At 39.9% G+C, this 14547-nt stretch overlaps 1 protein-coding gene across 1 annotated transcript in view; it reads left to right on the top strand.

The window, feature by feature from the left end:
• ccdc88b (coiled-coil domain containing 88B) overlaps window positions 1–14547 on the top strand; it is a 41836-nt gene extending 27289 nt beyond the window's left edge. Inside the window, exons 21-28 of the mRNA XM_056383500.1 lie at window positions 303–580; window positions 848–991; window positions 2464–2650; window positions 5657–5802; window positions 9567–9674; window positions 11161–11312; window positions 13644–13988; window positions 14330–14547. Of these exons, the coding sequence (XP_056239475.1) occupies window positions 303–580; window positions 848–991; window positions 2464–2650; window positions 5657–5802; window positions 9567–9674; window positions 11161–11312; window positions 13644–13988; window positions 14330–14367 (1398 nt within the window). The 3' untranslated portion in view covers window positions 14368–14547. The remainder of the gene's footprint in view (window positions 1–302; window positions 581–847; window positions 992–2463; window positions 2651–5656; window positions 5803–9566; window positions 9675–11160; window positions 11313–13643; window positions 13989–14329) is intronic.

The raw sequence follows: 14547 nt of genomic DNA, 5'->3' as shown, positions 1-14547 counted from the left end.
CTATTCCTTGAAGGTTTCAAGACTACACTCTGCATTGTGTCTGGATTAATTTTTCAACACAGTGTGCTGTTTGAAAGTGACTGCTGATGAATCTGTTCTGACATATTACACATTCATATCCATGGTACTTTTTATGTACATGAATGTTCTACATGGTCCTAGCATCCCATGGGTGGAGCAGTATGCGTTAGAAAGTTAATAAACCTAAAGTAAAGCTTGTCGGCTTTCTGTTAAACCTTTAAAATGTAGTTAAAAATGACGGACTTGGTCTCTCTGTTCTGTACCACATCCCAAACACACAGGTGGACCAAGCATCTCTGAGCTCTCAGCATTCAGCAGCGCTAGCCCGCTGTAGCGAGAGCGAGGCCCGGTGTGCGTCTCTGGAGGCCGAGTCTAAGGTGTGGGCCCGAGAGCGGGAGGAGTCGGTGGCCAGGATGGAGGCTCTGAGGCGAGATCACGAGCGGATGACGGCACTGCAGCAGCGACAGGAGGTGGAGCTAGAGGAGCTGCTGGACAAACACTCTCAGCTGAGGAGCAGTAATCGTAGCCTGGAGGCCCAGCACAGGGAGCTGGAGGCCAGGTACAAACACACACTGACTATTTAAATATATTTAAATAGACTCTTTTATATAGTGAAAAACATTACATTCTCACTATAGAGAAATTTGATTATTTTTATATCATTGTGAGGACTTTAAGTTTTCCTAAGAATGGAAATACATAAAAGAACAACACACAAACACTAACACAACTTGCATCCTTTAAAGATACACAACGTCTCTTTCTGTCCTACATTTTAAGTCCTGTTTTTATAGGTGAGGGTGAATGTTGTGTTTGCAATCTCAAGGTACAAGGAGCTCCTGGACGGTAAAACCCAGCTGGAGGAGAGAGAGCAGGAGATGAAGATGGAGAGACAGGAGATGGAGGCAGAAGCCCAGAGGAGAGTGGAGAGAGAACGCGAGCTGGAGAGGCTGAAAGACGACAACGAGAGGTAACGAATCAAATCAGCTTCTTCAGCGTCATATTCATGAGATCAGATCTTTCTTTCTCCCCACTCCTCTAACTGCACTCATGTTCATTTGAATACAGGGAACAGCAGCATTACCTACTGTATATATATACACCTATGTATTATCTACTATATATATATGAATCACGAGGAGCAACATGGGCATCAGTTTGAATACAAATGTATGAGAGGAAAATATAGAATTCAGGAAGCAAGAAAAGCCCCAACGCACAAGACATCAAAAACAGGACAGAGGAGCCACAAGTAAACATCTTGGATACATCTTTGTGTAGTTAAGCCTCAGACCTGGCTCACTAAAATCTGAGGCTGAGAACAGTTACGAGTGCTTCTGATTAAATTTCATCTTGGAGGTGGAGGATAATGATGATGATGATGATAATCATAAGATACTTGTGTAGCTTAATTAGTTCATCAGCCAGGTTTTCATTATCACATTGATGCAATTGATTACCAACTGACTGGTCTCAAATGCTGGGTTTCCAAGCTGGGATCAGGAAGGTCTCATTTTCCGGTTGTCAGATGCGAAAACATCTAAATATAGAATATGCATGCCAGCGCATTTAAGAATGTCCCTTATACCTGTTTAATTTGGTATTTTAACTGAATTAATGAAACTAGGACTTGAATGATTAGACCTAAATCGATTAGTCCATCAACTATTTTGACAATTTAATAATTACTAATTTTCAGTAATGGCTTCAATAAATATTTCTTTGATAAAGCAGGATGTGGTGATGATCGTGGCAAAAGAAAATTGATGTATGAAATTTATTTAAAAAAATCAGTAGTTCCAGCTTATCGGATGTGAATAGTTTCTGGTCATTTTTCTCTTCTATGATTGTAACTATTATTATTTTGAGGCTCTGGGTTGTTGGTCAGACAAAACAAGACCTTTGCTGATATTTTAATCCTTTAATCTAGAAAATAATTAGTGGATTAACCGATAATTAATCTTTATTTGCAGCCTTAAAAGAGGTCGATGTGTTTAACCCTGAACCATTCTGTACACTGGTTCAATTTGAATTTATGTACATTAAAAAAGTTTTATTCCAGAACACTTTGAATCCACATTGGGAAAATAAAGTTTCCACTGTTTATTACTGAATATTAAGAAATTTTCCCCTCCGTGATCATTATGAGTTTCATTTCATCTCATTACAGTTCTCATTATAAAATAAAACAAACATTATTTCTTACCTCTATAATGCTACTATTTGTACGCAATAGTCTAAAACCACTGAAAGACTCCGGTGCTGCTCCATGACGTATTCTTCAACTATTTTGTCTGAGATGATTTACCTATTGGTTATTGTTTGGCTTTGAGACAACTCATCATGTTTTATAATAATATAATAATGAGTTCTAGTTGGAGAGTTAAAGAGATACACAACACTGACAGTGATGAGTAAAGCCGTTCTGTGTCGGGGTTGCAGGCTGCAGGCCCACCAGAAGGAGTGGTTGGTGTCGCAGGCGGAGCTGTTGGCTCAGGGCTCTGTGCTGCGGGGGGAGCTCAGCGCCTCCCAGCTGGAGCGGACTCGACTGGAGGGGGAGCTCAGCGCCCTGAGGGAAACCAACCAGAGCCTGGACCTCAGCAACGCCCGCCTCACCAGCCAGTATCAGGTATTAACCAGACACACAGACACAGACACACACAGACACACACAGACACACACAGACACAGACACACAGACACAGACACACACACAGACACACACACAGACACACACACAGACACACAGACAGACACACAGACACACAGACACACAGACACACAGACACACAGACACACAGACACACAGACACACACACACACACACACACACACACACACACACACACACACACACACACACACACACACACACACACACACACACACACACACACACACACACACACACACAGGAATGCAGCTGCAGATACACACAGGTGTTTTGTATTCAAGCTGCAGGTCGACTATTTACATGCAAAGAAGGGATTCGGTGCTTCACAGAGGAAACACTCCGATACATTACCCTCTTGAAATAAAGATTTATTTATTTAAAGTGTTATTGGGCAATTAAACAAAATTTATTAGGATTTCATTGCAGGTTTTATTGAGTACTTTACATTGTTGTGGTTGGGGACAAACAACTATCATATCAGCAGTGGGGAACAGTGACTGGCTGATTTCTAGCACTTGATATAAATCCAATTTCAGCTTGACATATCAAAAACAATGATGCATTGGTCCAAACAGAAAGTGAATACCAAGCAGCTAATAATGAGCAGGGACATCTTTTGCCTTCAGAAGAGCTTTAGTCAGCTGCGTAATGCTGTCAGACAGGCGCTAAATACTGAAAACATGTTTCACGCGGGAGATTCTCCAGTCTGTCTGAGGGATGAAACAGGTGGAAATTGACTTCCTTGTAAAAGGTTTAAGGAGTCAACCAGCAGATGTTTGGTTCTGCTGCTTCATCCAGCTGCTCATGAAACCACTGCTGAATCATCTGTTCCTATAAAAGCTGGTAAAGGACATTTGGCAGCATGTGTACAAATTAAGTTTGGACAAGAAAAGGCAGAGACACAAAATTCAAGACATGTGCAGACCAGACTGTTTATTGAGATCATTGTCGATTGGTCAAACCATGCTCACAGTTTTAATTTAAGATAGTTCCCACCTTTTAAAGGAACAGTTATTTGCTCATTTATTTTTTTTTACCAAAAGTTGGATGAGTAGATTGAGACCATTCTCATGTCTGTACGATAAATATGTAGCTAGATCCAGATGAGCCAGAGACAACAGAATCCACCTTGCTGCATCTCTAAAGCTCAATAATTATGTGATTTTTGTGTTTTTTGGTTTTGAGCAGCAGAAATGCACACAAGTCAACACATTACCCTCCATAAAACAATGAATTATCATTTTTACATGTAAGTTTTTGTGCAGAATAAACAAACAAATCATGTCAGTTACTGAACTTCAGAGGTGCTGGTAGGTGGATTGCTAACAGGCTGCTGGCTGTAGCTTTATAGCTAACGTACAGACATGAGGGCGGAATCAGTTTTTCATCTCATCTAACACCTGGCAAGAAAGTAAATGAGTGTTTTCCCCAAAATGACCTTTAACCAGATTAATGATGAAACATGCAGAACTGCCTTCTGCTGTTGAGACTGATGAGCCCTTTTTTTTTTTTTTTTTTTTTCTCCACAAATTATTCCAGGTTATTTCTTCTTGCATCAGTTCTTCGTCTACTGAAGTTAAACTGTCCCTTAATGCAAAACAGTGCTAAAAATAGGGTTGGGCGGATCCATACCTAAAGTGTCAATACTAATCATACCGATGATCATGAGATATTTTTTGTCCTAACGTGACAGTAATTAAGCTGCTTTTAAAAACAAAAAGTACAGATATCAGTGTTGGTATCTGTGATCCTGGTCCTGCTGTTACTTGGTATCAGATCAAAATTAAATTCTGTGGTATCACCCAGCCCAAACTAAAACACTTCAAGTATCTGCATTCACATATGTCACATTGGATACCTTACTCAGCCCCATACAGTGCTATAGTTAGACAGGTAGTTAGGAAATCAGACACCCAGGCATCTCATTATGCTGTTTTGCCTCGGGAGACGGAGTAGCAGAAAGGTGGTGGCTCTTTTCTTCGATTAAAAGGAAAAAGTTCAACTTGGAGTCTGTGTAGGCTCACAATTAACCTGTTGTAGCTGCTGTGTGAACTACAGGGATAGATTAGACAAGACTGTGTGTAGGAAGGCAAAACTAATTGGAAACAGATTCACAAATAGGAAATGAGGAGAGATGTTCAGTAAAGGTGTGATCGTACCTTCTTGAGACACTTTTATAATCTTGCATGATAAAAGTTTTCAGTTTATAGAAAAGGTTTGTGGTTTGAACACAGTTTTTAAGCTTAAAAATCTATTCAGATGTAGAAAAAGGCTCAAAGACGAGCCATCTTTACTTTATTCAAGCCTAGTTGTGCCTAACATATGCTCCATATATCTTGTGATGTGTTCCTGTGTTTTAGCTGTGTTAACTCCTTCAACTACATCTTCATGAAACTTGTGATGCTTAGATTTTGTTCAGACAGCTCCAAAAAGCTGAACAAAGTTAAATGAATTGTTTAGTCATCTGTGAGGCTGCAGTCAGTCAGTGTTTTACCTGGTTTTGTTAAACAAATTTGTAGATTTTGTGACCAATACCTCAGTGATACAGCAGCTTTTAAAAATGAACATCAGTGTTGGTATCTGTGATCCTGGTCCTGCTGTTACTTGGTATCAGATCAAAATTAAATTCTGTGGTATCACCCAGCCCAAACTAAAACACTTTAAGTATCTGCATTCACATGTCACACTGGATACCTCACTCAGCCCCATACAGTGCTATAGTTAGACAGGTAGTTAGGAAATCAGACACCCAGGCATCTCATTATGCTGTTTTGCAGAGGGAGACGGAGTAGCAGAAAGGTGGTGGCTCTTAGCTTTGATTAAAAGGAAAAGTTCAACTTGTATACCAACTCTCTCTCTCTCTCTCTCTCTCTTACTCACACACACACACGCACACACACGCACACGTTTATATATGATCTGTCCAAGCCATGTTTTTTGACTTATGGTCTTGCTTGTGCAGTTGTTGACCCAGCTGAAGGGGAACATGGAGGAGGAGAACCGACAGTTAGCAGAGCAGACCCAGGGTCTGCTGAAGGAGAACCGGGCCTTACTGGAGCAGAGTCTGGAGCGCCGTGACCAGCACTATTCACAGCAGAGAGAGTACCAGTCAGTACACGCGCACACACGCACACACACACACAACCACGAAACAGGTCATAGGTTTTCCTGAGAAGCTTCTTCACGGTATTTAGATACAGGAGCAAGCTTTATGTTTGTTAGAGAAAATGCAGTTGGTTACCATTTGTAATTTTGTAGGAAATAACAGTCTGAACTCATATCCAGTACATGAAATAGCACTTATGTAAAAGGTTTTAGACTGTGAGACAACAATTTCACAGTAAAACAGCACTCGGCAGTAGTCCTTTTAAATGACTAATAGTCTGGTAGCAGATTAATCCAGAACTAATAGTGAGCATGCAGAGCTGGCTTCACCCTTGAAGTCTAATGAGCCAAATTTCTCACAAATTATACCTTTTTGCAGCTTAATTTTAAGCTTTCATTGTTGAAAAGATCATTTTTGCCTGTTCAGGTTTGCTTTCTCCCTCTGAAATTACAGATTAAAATGTCACTGTTAACATTTCACATTTCAGAGTGTTTCACGGCACATTTCAGTTCAGTTTCTATAGCCTCTTACACCTGTAACACTGGTGAGTTTATATTATAAATGTAATGTTAAATAGCCATCCGTTGTTCATACAATTTATTTTTAGTCCATATCAGCATATCATCATAAAAAAGACAGAAGTCACACAAAATTACACAAAAACCTTAATTAATGCTCAAATGAAACTGGTATCTTTCCGTAGGATTGCTGATGACTTGTCCAGAGTACATCCACCACATTGCCCAATGCATGCTGGGATATCGGAGTATAGAAAATGGTAGAATGCATGAATCTTGGTTTTGACCATTAGAGTTCATATATTATGGCATGATATCACTTCAAAGACTCTTTGGAACAAGCAGAAGAAGAACATGTGTAATGTGCTTATTTGTCATTAACATACAATTAACATTGAGATCGCTAAAGGTTAAAGTGGAGTTTTTGACCAACACGTGTTGGAGAAGAGTAAATGACGGCACAATACATATTCCTGACTACGCTTCATGCTACTGCTCTGATTCAGTTTTGTAGTTACTAGTTGTGTAAATAAGAAAGTGTTTGCTAAGTTCATCCTATCAGCTTAAAAGCTGATAAGATGTTAGTGTTGTGTGTTTAGCTTGTTGTGAGCAAAAAAATTAAAAAAAATCAGCACATGCAAAATACAATTTGTTTTCAAGTCACAATATTGTTAAACATTCCTCATCAGATAAAAGTCAGTGTCCCCCAGGTCGTGGGTTTGCACGTACTGGTGACTGACACTGTTGAAATTTAATTGGCTGGAGTGACACAATCAGCGAGGTGTTCTTAATATCAAGCGCGACTGGTGAAGACGGGACTTGTTTAAAATGCTGTTGCATCACTGTGGACAAGCGGAGGCGACCTTCAGGGTGTCAGTGAGACCCTGCCAAGTTTGTATAATAATAGTTTGACTTGAGTCCATATCAAACCTGACCTACCCACTCCCAAAGATGAAATATTATTGGAACATATTATTTGTACAGAGTGCCAATTTTTAGACATTAATTATCATTCAGAGCGGGAAGAGGCAAAAAAACACAAACAGCAGGGCTCTCAAAACCAGTAGGAAAAAAAAAGATTTGTGCATTGTTTGAAAAGCTTTATACTTGGGGGGGGGGGGGGGGGGGGGGGTGTGTGGATCATCTGGTAGAGTGTGTATCATGAAGGCTTAGTCCTGACCACAGCGGCCTGGGTTTGAATCCAACCTGTCCGTTGCTGTATGTCATCCCCTCTCTCTAAAGAAAAACTTTAAAATTAAACCTCACCAGATTCCCTGATCAGTCATTTCCCTTCTGAGTTATTCAATAAGGTTTTATCATCCCAAGACCTGAGGTTTAAATCCAAGGGCGTTCAGTGCATTTTAGAGCAGTTTATTCAAACTGGAGTGTTCATTCCTGTAGTTCAGGTTATTTGAGCAGGATATGCAGGTCTCTGTCCTGAGCCAGTAAACTGTGGTGTGGTTCATTAGGAGTGAGGATGTAATCCAAACTAACACCAGGGTACAAGTCCAAATAGGACAGAAGGGGACGGATGTTATTATCTCATAGCGGGCAGTTTCTTTTGCTTGGAAAAACAGGAATTAGATATGAAGTGAAGGCAAATCACAAGCTGGGCCGAGGCTCATATTCAGCTTTTTCTTTGTGTTTGTAGATGGAATGAAAAGCAAAGATGAATTCATCATGGAAGGATAAAATTTCAAACAGAATGGCATAACAGTGATCTAACATGTAGACAAATATAAATACAAAATACACCAATGTAACATGTCCACTCTGGTTCAGATTAAATATATATATATATATATATATATACACAATATATATAGTTTGGATTAAAAAATCACTTTCGCGTGACACTGAGACATGATGCAGTGACTGTGCCTTTCCAGACTAATGTTGGGGGAAATGTTGTGAATCCAGTGAAAAAACATGAAGAAGCATCGCAAGATTTCATAAAATGAATCAAACTGGCCTTCAAGGGTGCTTCATCAGACTCTAAACTGTGCCTTATTTCATAAATTTGATACTGATCTGCTGCAAGCTGGATGACTTGATTTGTAGCTGATGCACATACTGAAGGAGGGGGATTTTGAAAAGGTAATACTGCACAGATCTGAAGGACGCAAAGATAACCAGAGCCAATGACCATGGTATTAAATTAGAAAACATGCAATAAGCCAGTCACAAATATGAAAACAAGGAGGTCTTCAGCCAAGCTAGCAGCTCTGAGGCTGTACAAAGGCACTGAGGTCATTTGAGGTTTGAGCTTAATGCCAAAGTCAGCATGCTAACATGCTAATGCTAAACAGGAATAATGTTCACCATCTTAGTTACTGTGTTAGATTGCTAACATTTGTTAATTAGTGTTAAACAGAGAGTACAGCTGAGTCCGCTGGAAAGTCATTAGTTTTGTGAGTGTTTGGTCAAAAATAGAATCATAAAGTCATGCTATTAACCTGGGTACAAACAAATTAAAGTTAAATGAATGTAACACAGTATCATAAAATGTTGCTTGTGTATTATTTAAAAAAAAAAAAACATGCACCATGAAGATGTTTTTCTTTTGTTTTATAGCAACTCTTCCTGATTGTTTTCCATGATTTCTACCTTACAACAACAGAAAAGCCTTTACTGGAAATTTCAGTCCGGGCCAAAGTCTTGGACTGATCGAACAACCAACATTGCCATCCCTAGAGTCATTCTGCTCACTAAAAATGTACAGGCCTTAAGTAAATGTCTCATTTTCCATCCCTGCCTGCTGCTCATCTGCACCAACATCCCTGATCTTTTCCGCCCACAGCTGCGTCTCAGTAATCAACAGTCAGTTACAGTCAGTGACTTTGTGTTCAGTATTTTTATCGTCAGATGTCTTTTATTCGTTTGCAAAACGTGCAGGCGAATTCTGAACAATGTCCTGCTTCGTGTTTGTCCACAAAGCTCGAAACCCCGAACCCTCTACTCACCACCAGCACATAACCATTAACATCCACAGTCTCTTTTCTGATCTGATGGTTTAAAAAGAATCCAGTTCAAACAGCACAGCAGGCTCCATTTCTCAGTAGTCAGTTTATAGGAAGGGGTTGAATCACACACCATCAGCCACATTACATACACACTTGCAGAATAATCCCATCTACTCATGCAGATAATGAATGCATGAAATAAATCAAACAGACCTTCCTACTCAGTTTCTTCCCCTTTATCCTCTTCTCAGCTTTTTTTCTGATGCTTCGTATGTTTTCCTTCAGGGAGAAGCTGAGTGAGCTCCGTCGGGAGAAGCAGAAGTTGGTGGAGAAGATTATGGATCAGTATCGAGTCCTCGAGCCGAACATGCAATCTCCAAACATCAAGGCCAAGTACTATATATTTATATGTATAGTATATATACACCTACACCTGTACACAGAGCTGCCAATTTATTGTATAAGCCTTTGCAATTCTAAAAATGGAAAAAAATGTTTTATCATGGTCGTCAAGTTCTGTCAGGTTTTATTTATCAGTAATATACTGCATACTCACAACAGGCTAGTGTATTATAAATGGATCTTTCTGTCAGAGGAGCTAATTCAGCTCTGCTTTTACTTCTATTGCATTATAATGAAAGATATTCCTTATATTTTGTACACTCTACATGATACTAGGAACACCACACTGAATCTTAAAAAGTGCTGACAAAAACTACATACCATAAACTTGAGGATTCATTGCAGGGCTTTTGTATGTCATTGTTGTACATATCTATCTAAAGAGATGGCAACTTTGTATGTATTTTTACTTATTTTTAATCACATAACAGATTTTGTGAATTAAAAATTACAAAAATCTGTTTGGAATTGTTACAATAGTATTTTAAAATTGTTTCCATATTACGTTTTATTCATTCTGATAAGCTGTTGGCAAACTCAGATAGCTCTACTCCAAAAACACGAGAAATTAGAGGCCGTCTCGCGATGGGATCACACCAACCGCAACACCCGTCAACATGTTGACGTTCTGGCCCATGAGTACTATTGACAAAATTATTCTTTTGTTTAAAGAATTTGTTCTAGTTGTTGAGGTTTCAGAGCAGGATTTGAGGTTACAATATATCTCTATAATCCTTTGGATGAAAAGTTTCTAGTATATATAATTGTCCATTATGGTAACAGTTGTTACCTTTTTCTAAAACCTGGAGGATGGTCTTGTTCTGTTCCTCTACAATAAGACTGGTACCGCTCATTAAAAGGAGGAGCATATCACTATAGCGATGCTCTCGTGAAGGCCTCTTGAAGAAATGAATAAGAAAATAAAATGCTAAACAGAGGTCATAGTATTGAGCCTTCTTTTGTGTATTTGGAGCACAGCTATCTCAGTTCATAATTGTAGGTTTACCAGAACGTCCAATTCAAGGAAGCGTGTCTTGCACATCTGACGAGCATTTTGTACCATAAATGTAACTTTTCATGATTAGCATTGTTGTGTACAAAATGCTCAACTGTCTGTCACAAAAATACATTTTTTCCCCTAGTGCTACAAATTAGTATGCTAATGACATTTTAATTATGACATCTCCAAACTGATTTTCTTGATGTCATGTTACAAAGTTCTTTCTTTGGCATAATAAATGACAGTTGGCCCCTTAGGAAACATTTTGCTCTCATTTTGAAATTTCATCTAAGGGAACAAACACTGCATGATGCACAATATATCATTGGGAAGAAGATGTGAACTACTGACACTTGGCATCCTCCTAGTGTTTTTCTGGAAAAAAAAAAAGCACACACACACACACACACACACAAGCACACGCTCTCTTAGCTCATCCCTGTTTGTAAATGGTCCCTGTCCTCTGTGTCCTCATAGGAAATCTAACTGGATTGCAGACAGGATGAAGAAGCTAATCAAACCCCGCGGAGGAGGAAGAGAGGGACGCGCCCTCTTCACCGCCGCGGGCAGCGTGGAAAACCTGGCCGACAGCACTGAATTTACATCAGACGCACACACATCTCTGCCTGGTGAGACCACACACACACACACACACACACACACACCCTCTCTTTCTCACACACAAACACAAGCTGACTGGTTTTCACAAAGATATGCTCACATGCTCTACCCATCAAGCAAGGCTACAGGCATGCATACAAATCATCTCATGACTACCAAGTGTGGTCGGCATTGATACCGCTCTCTTCTCCTTAGATGTCTCCCTGTAGAGTGCCAAGACTTACTGAGGCCGGCTTTCTCTGCTAACCAAATGTTGAAAGGAAAAGATTCGCGAGGCTTCATTCTCTTTTTATGCACCTTGACTGTGGAATGCATTTACTGACAGAGAGCGGGGGGAAAAACTCTCTGCAGACACTTTCAAAGCCAAGATTTAAGCCCCCACCTGCATTCATGTCATGCTTTTCTCTTTTCAACATACTATTAGTGCGTCCATTTAATTTTATTTTCCATTCTATTGTGTTTCCTATTATCCCCCCTGCTTTCTTAAAATGTTATGACTCAAACTGGGAGGCCTGGCTCTTTTTATTAGGCCGGCATCCCAGAGAAGAAGCAGCAGAAAATCTCTCCAAAGTGGATTTGAATGGTTGTATTAAATAGATGCTGCATGACGCAAACAAAGTATGTCAAATTAAAACTAATTCAAATCCTTGTTTAATTACCCAAACTAAACACGATGATTGATGGTTTTTGACGTAAAAGGCAGAGAGAGATTGTTTGAGCCAGCCAAGACATTTCCCACAAAAACTCCACTCCTTCCTATTTTCTTTGTTTGTGGTGACCTTTTCCGTAACACCTGCATTTAACCCTGAAACTAACCTGCTTAATGGCTGGTTAACGTGACCTTAACCACTGGTCTCAGGTCAGTTTATAGGCTCTAGTCTAGTGATACAAGTCTCTGAACAGACCTAGTTCTGCCACAGCAATTCTTCATCTCATTAAACTAAAAGCCGGATTTTATGAATCATTTTCAGTTATATGCTTTTGATATAATCTACTGTTAAAGAGGTTTGGATTGCCGATTTGAGACCATGTTGTTTACACATTTTAGGCAGCATTTTCACCATTCACATTTTAGTTCTGTATCATCTCTATTATCATCATAATTCTCTTTTCAAATGCCTTTCTGTATATATATATAAATAAATAAATAAAAGAGAGAGAGAGAGAGAGAGAGAGAGAGAGAGAGAGAGAGAGAGAGAGAGAGAGAGAGAGAGAGAGAGAGAGAGAGAGAGAGAGAGAGAGAGAGAGAGAGAGAGAGAGAGAGAGAGAGAGAGAGAGAGAGAGAGAGAGAGAGAGAGAGAGAGAGAGAGAGAACTGCACACTGTCAGCACTAATATTACTGAAAAGGACTCAGGCATTAAACTCAGTCTGTAGCTTGAGTCTGAAGATGTTGTTTCATTTTGAGTTTAATGTCTTAAATGTCAAACGCAAAGGGAAATTAAATGAAGAGATTGCTATATTTCAAATATTGATGCATCTCAGGAGGAATCAGTTTACAAATGAATGAATAAATACTCAACATATGCGCTCAACTGAACTACATGAATGTGGGTCACAAACCATGTATTTGTAATTGTTTACATACTGCTTATAATTGCAAAACAGGTGGTTTGAAAATAAAAGGTTAAGCACTGACTTCACAGTTATTTTCTACGTCAGCAGAGCCAAGTGATTCACAGTGCTTCTCATTCACACACTGATGGCAGGTGGAGCTGCCTGGCCATCAGGAGCAGGTTTCAGGGTTTTTAATCTGCTGCCCAAGGACACTTGGACAGGACATGTGGACAGGAGAAGCCAGGATTCAAACCACTAACCCTATGATTAATGGCAGACCAGCTCTACCACCTGAGCCACAGTTATCACATTTCCTTAATTAATTTCCGCACCTGCCGTTGTAGCTGAGACTGCGGTCGCACTGGAAGAAAAGTTCTTCCTGGTTGGTGCTGCAGAGTAATTGAGCAGGTTGGACTCAAATCTTAGAATGAATGAGCCAATGATGTCAAAATATGATCACCTACAGTATAACATTACTGTCATCCTCTTTGTATAAACATGGGATTTTACTAATTATAGGGTCAGACAAAAGATCAGTGCACTGTGCTAATAGCTCCCAGCAAATCAACTGTCAAATCGATCTGACGGTGCCTGACAAAGATCTCTGGTAGATCGAAACTTGGCTTTATTAAAATTGCTGGGAGCTATTAGCACAGTGTATCACCTATTGTCCAACTGATTTTTGATCCAGCAACTGTGAAAGTTTTTTGGGATGTCCGTGCCTGTTTGTCTTTAATTAATAATAACCATTTCTCAACCTTGAAATAATTTCATACTGTTTCCAGATCCCCGCAGCGCTCCAGTTTCTCCTTCTCTCTTGAGAAAAGCTCCATCCCAGACAGAACCAGACATTTCAGTTCCAGGGACTCCAACCTTGCGTTCTGGCTCCGGGGGCCGTCGTAAGCTGGGATCCCGTCACGGCTGGGGGCTGGGCTTGGCCAGAGGAGTCTCTGGAGTTTCCCAATCCTTCAGTCCTGGTGACAACAAGACACCTCCCCGCCAGCGTCTGCGCTCCAGCCAGAACACCCCCACTGTCCTCTGGGAGGGAGACAGGGGCGACACAAACGCACCTCAGACAGCAGACACAGCACTGACAACTCAGGGGAGTGTTGAGGAGGATCAAGGGAAAGGTGAGGAAGAGAAAGTGGAGTGAGGAAGACATGTCTGTGCACTGATTTTCAATTAATGAAAGAATACTGCAAAATGTCTGTGCAAATGTTAAATAAAGATGTAAATTACTTGTTTGGATGGATAGTTTTAAAGTGTGTATGTTTGCCAGTGTGCTATGTGCAGCTCGTCGAAATAGATCTATGGGCAACAAGTTAAATGTCAAGCTGAAGAAAAATTGGACTGTAAAGTAAAACTGTGCCAAGAGAGTAGTCAACATCTACAATCACTCAAAATGCAGATAATATTCTTTTGATTAAAACATGGTTGTGCTTATTAGACTGTGATCTTCTCTGCCTTCCAGACAATCAACACTCCAGTGACGACACCGCAACGGCCTGAAAGACCTTAATAAAGTCGTCAGTCGACTTTCAACTAAAAAAAAAAAAAAATCAAATGTTTTTATATTATGTGCTTCCAGCAAACTGTATTAATGCCGCTTTTTTGTATGTGACTATTTTAAATATAAAGGTCCTTGTAGTATTTTTGAATACATAAATGAATAAATACTTATATCACTGA

This window comes from Seriola aureovittata, chromosome 8 (assembly GCF_021018895.1).
Source record: "Seriola aureovittata isolate HTS-2021-v1 ecotype China chromosome 8, ASM2101889v1, whole genome shotgun sequence".
NCBI classification, from domain to species: domain Eukaryota; kingdom Metazoa; phylum Chordata; class Actinopteri; order Carangiformes; family Carangidae; genus Seriola; species Seriola aureovittata.
The sequence above is the reverse complement of the archived record's forward strand: the minus strand, read 5'-3'. Positions and strand labels throughout refer to the sequence as shown.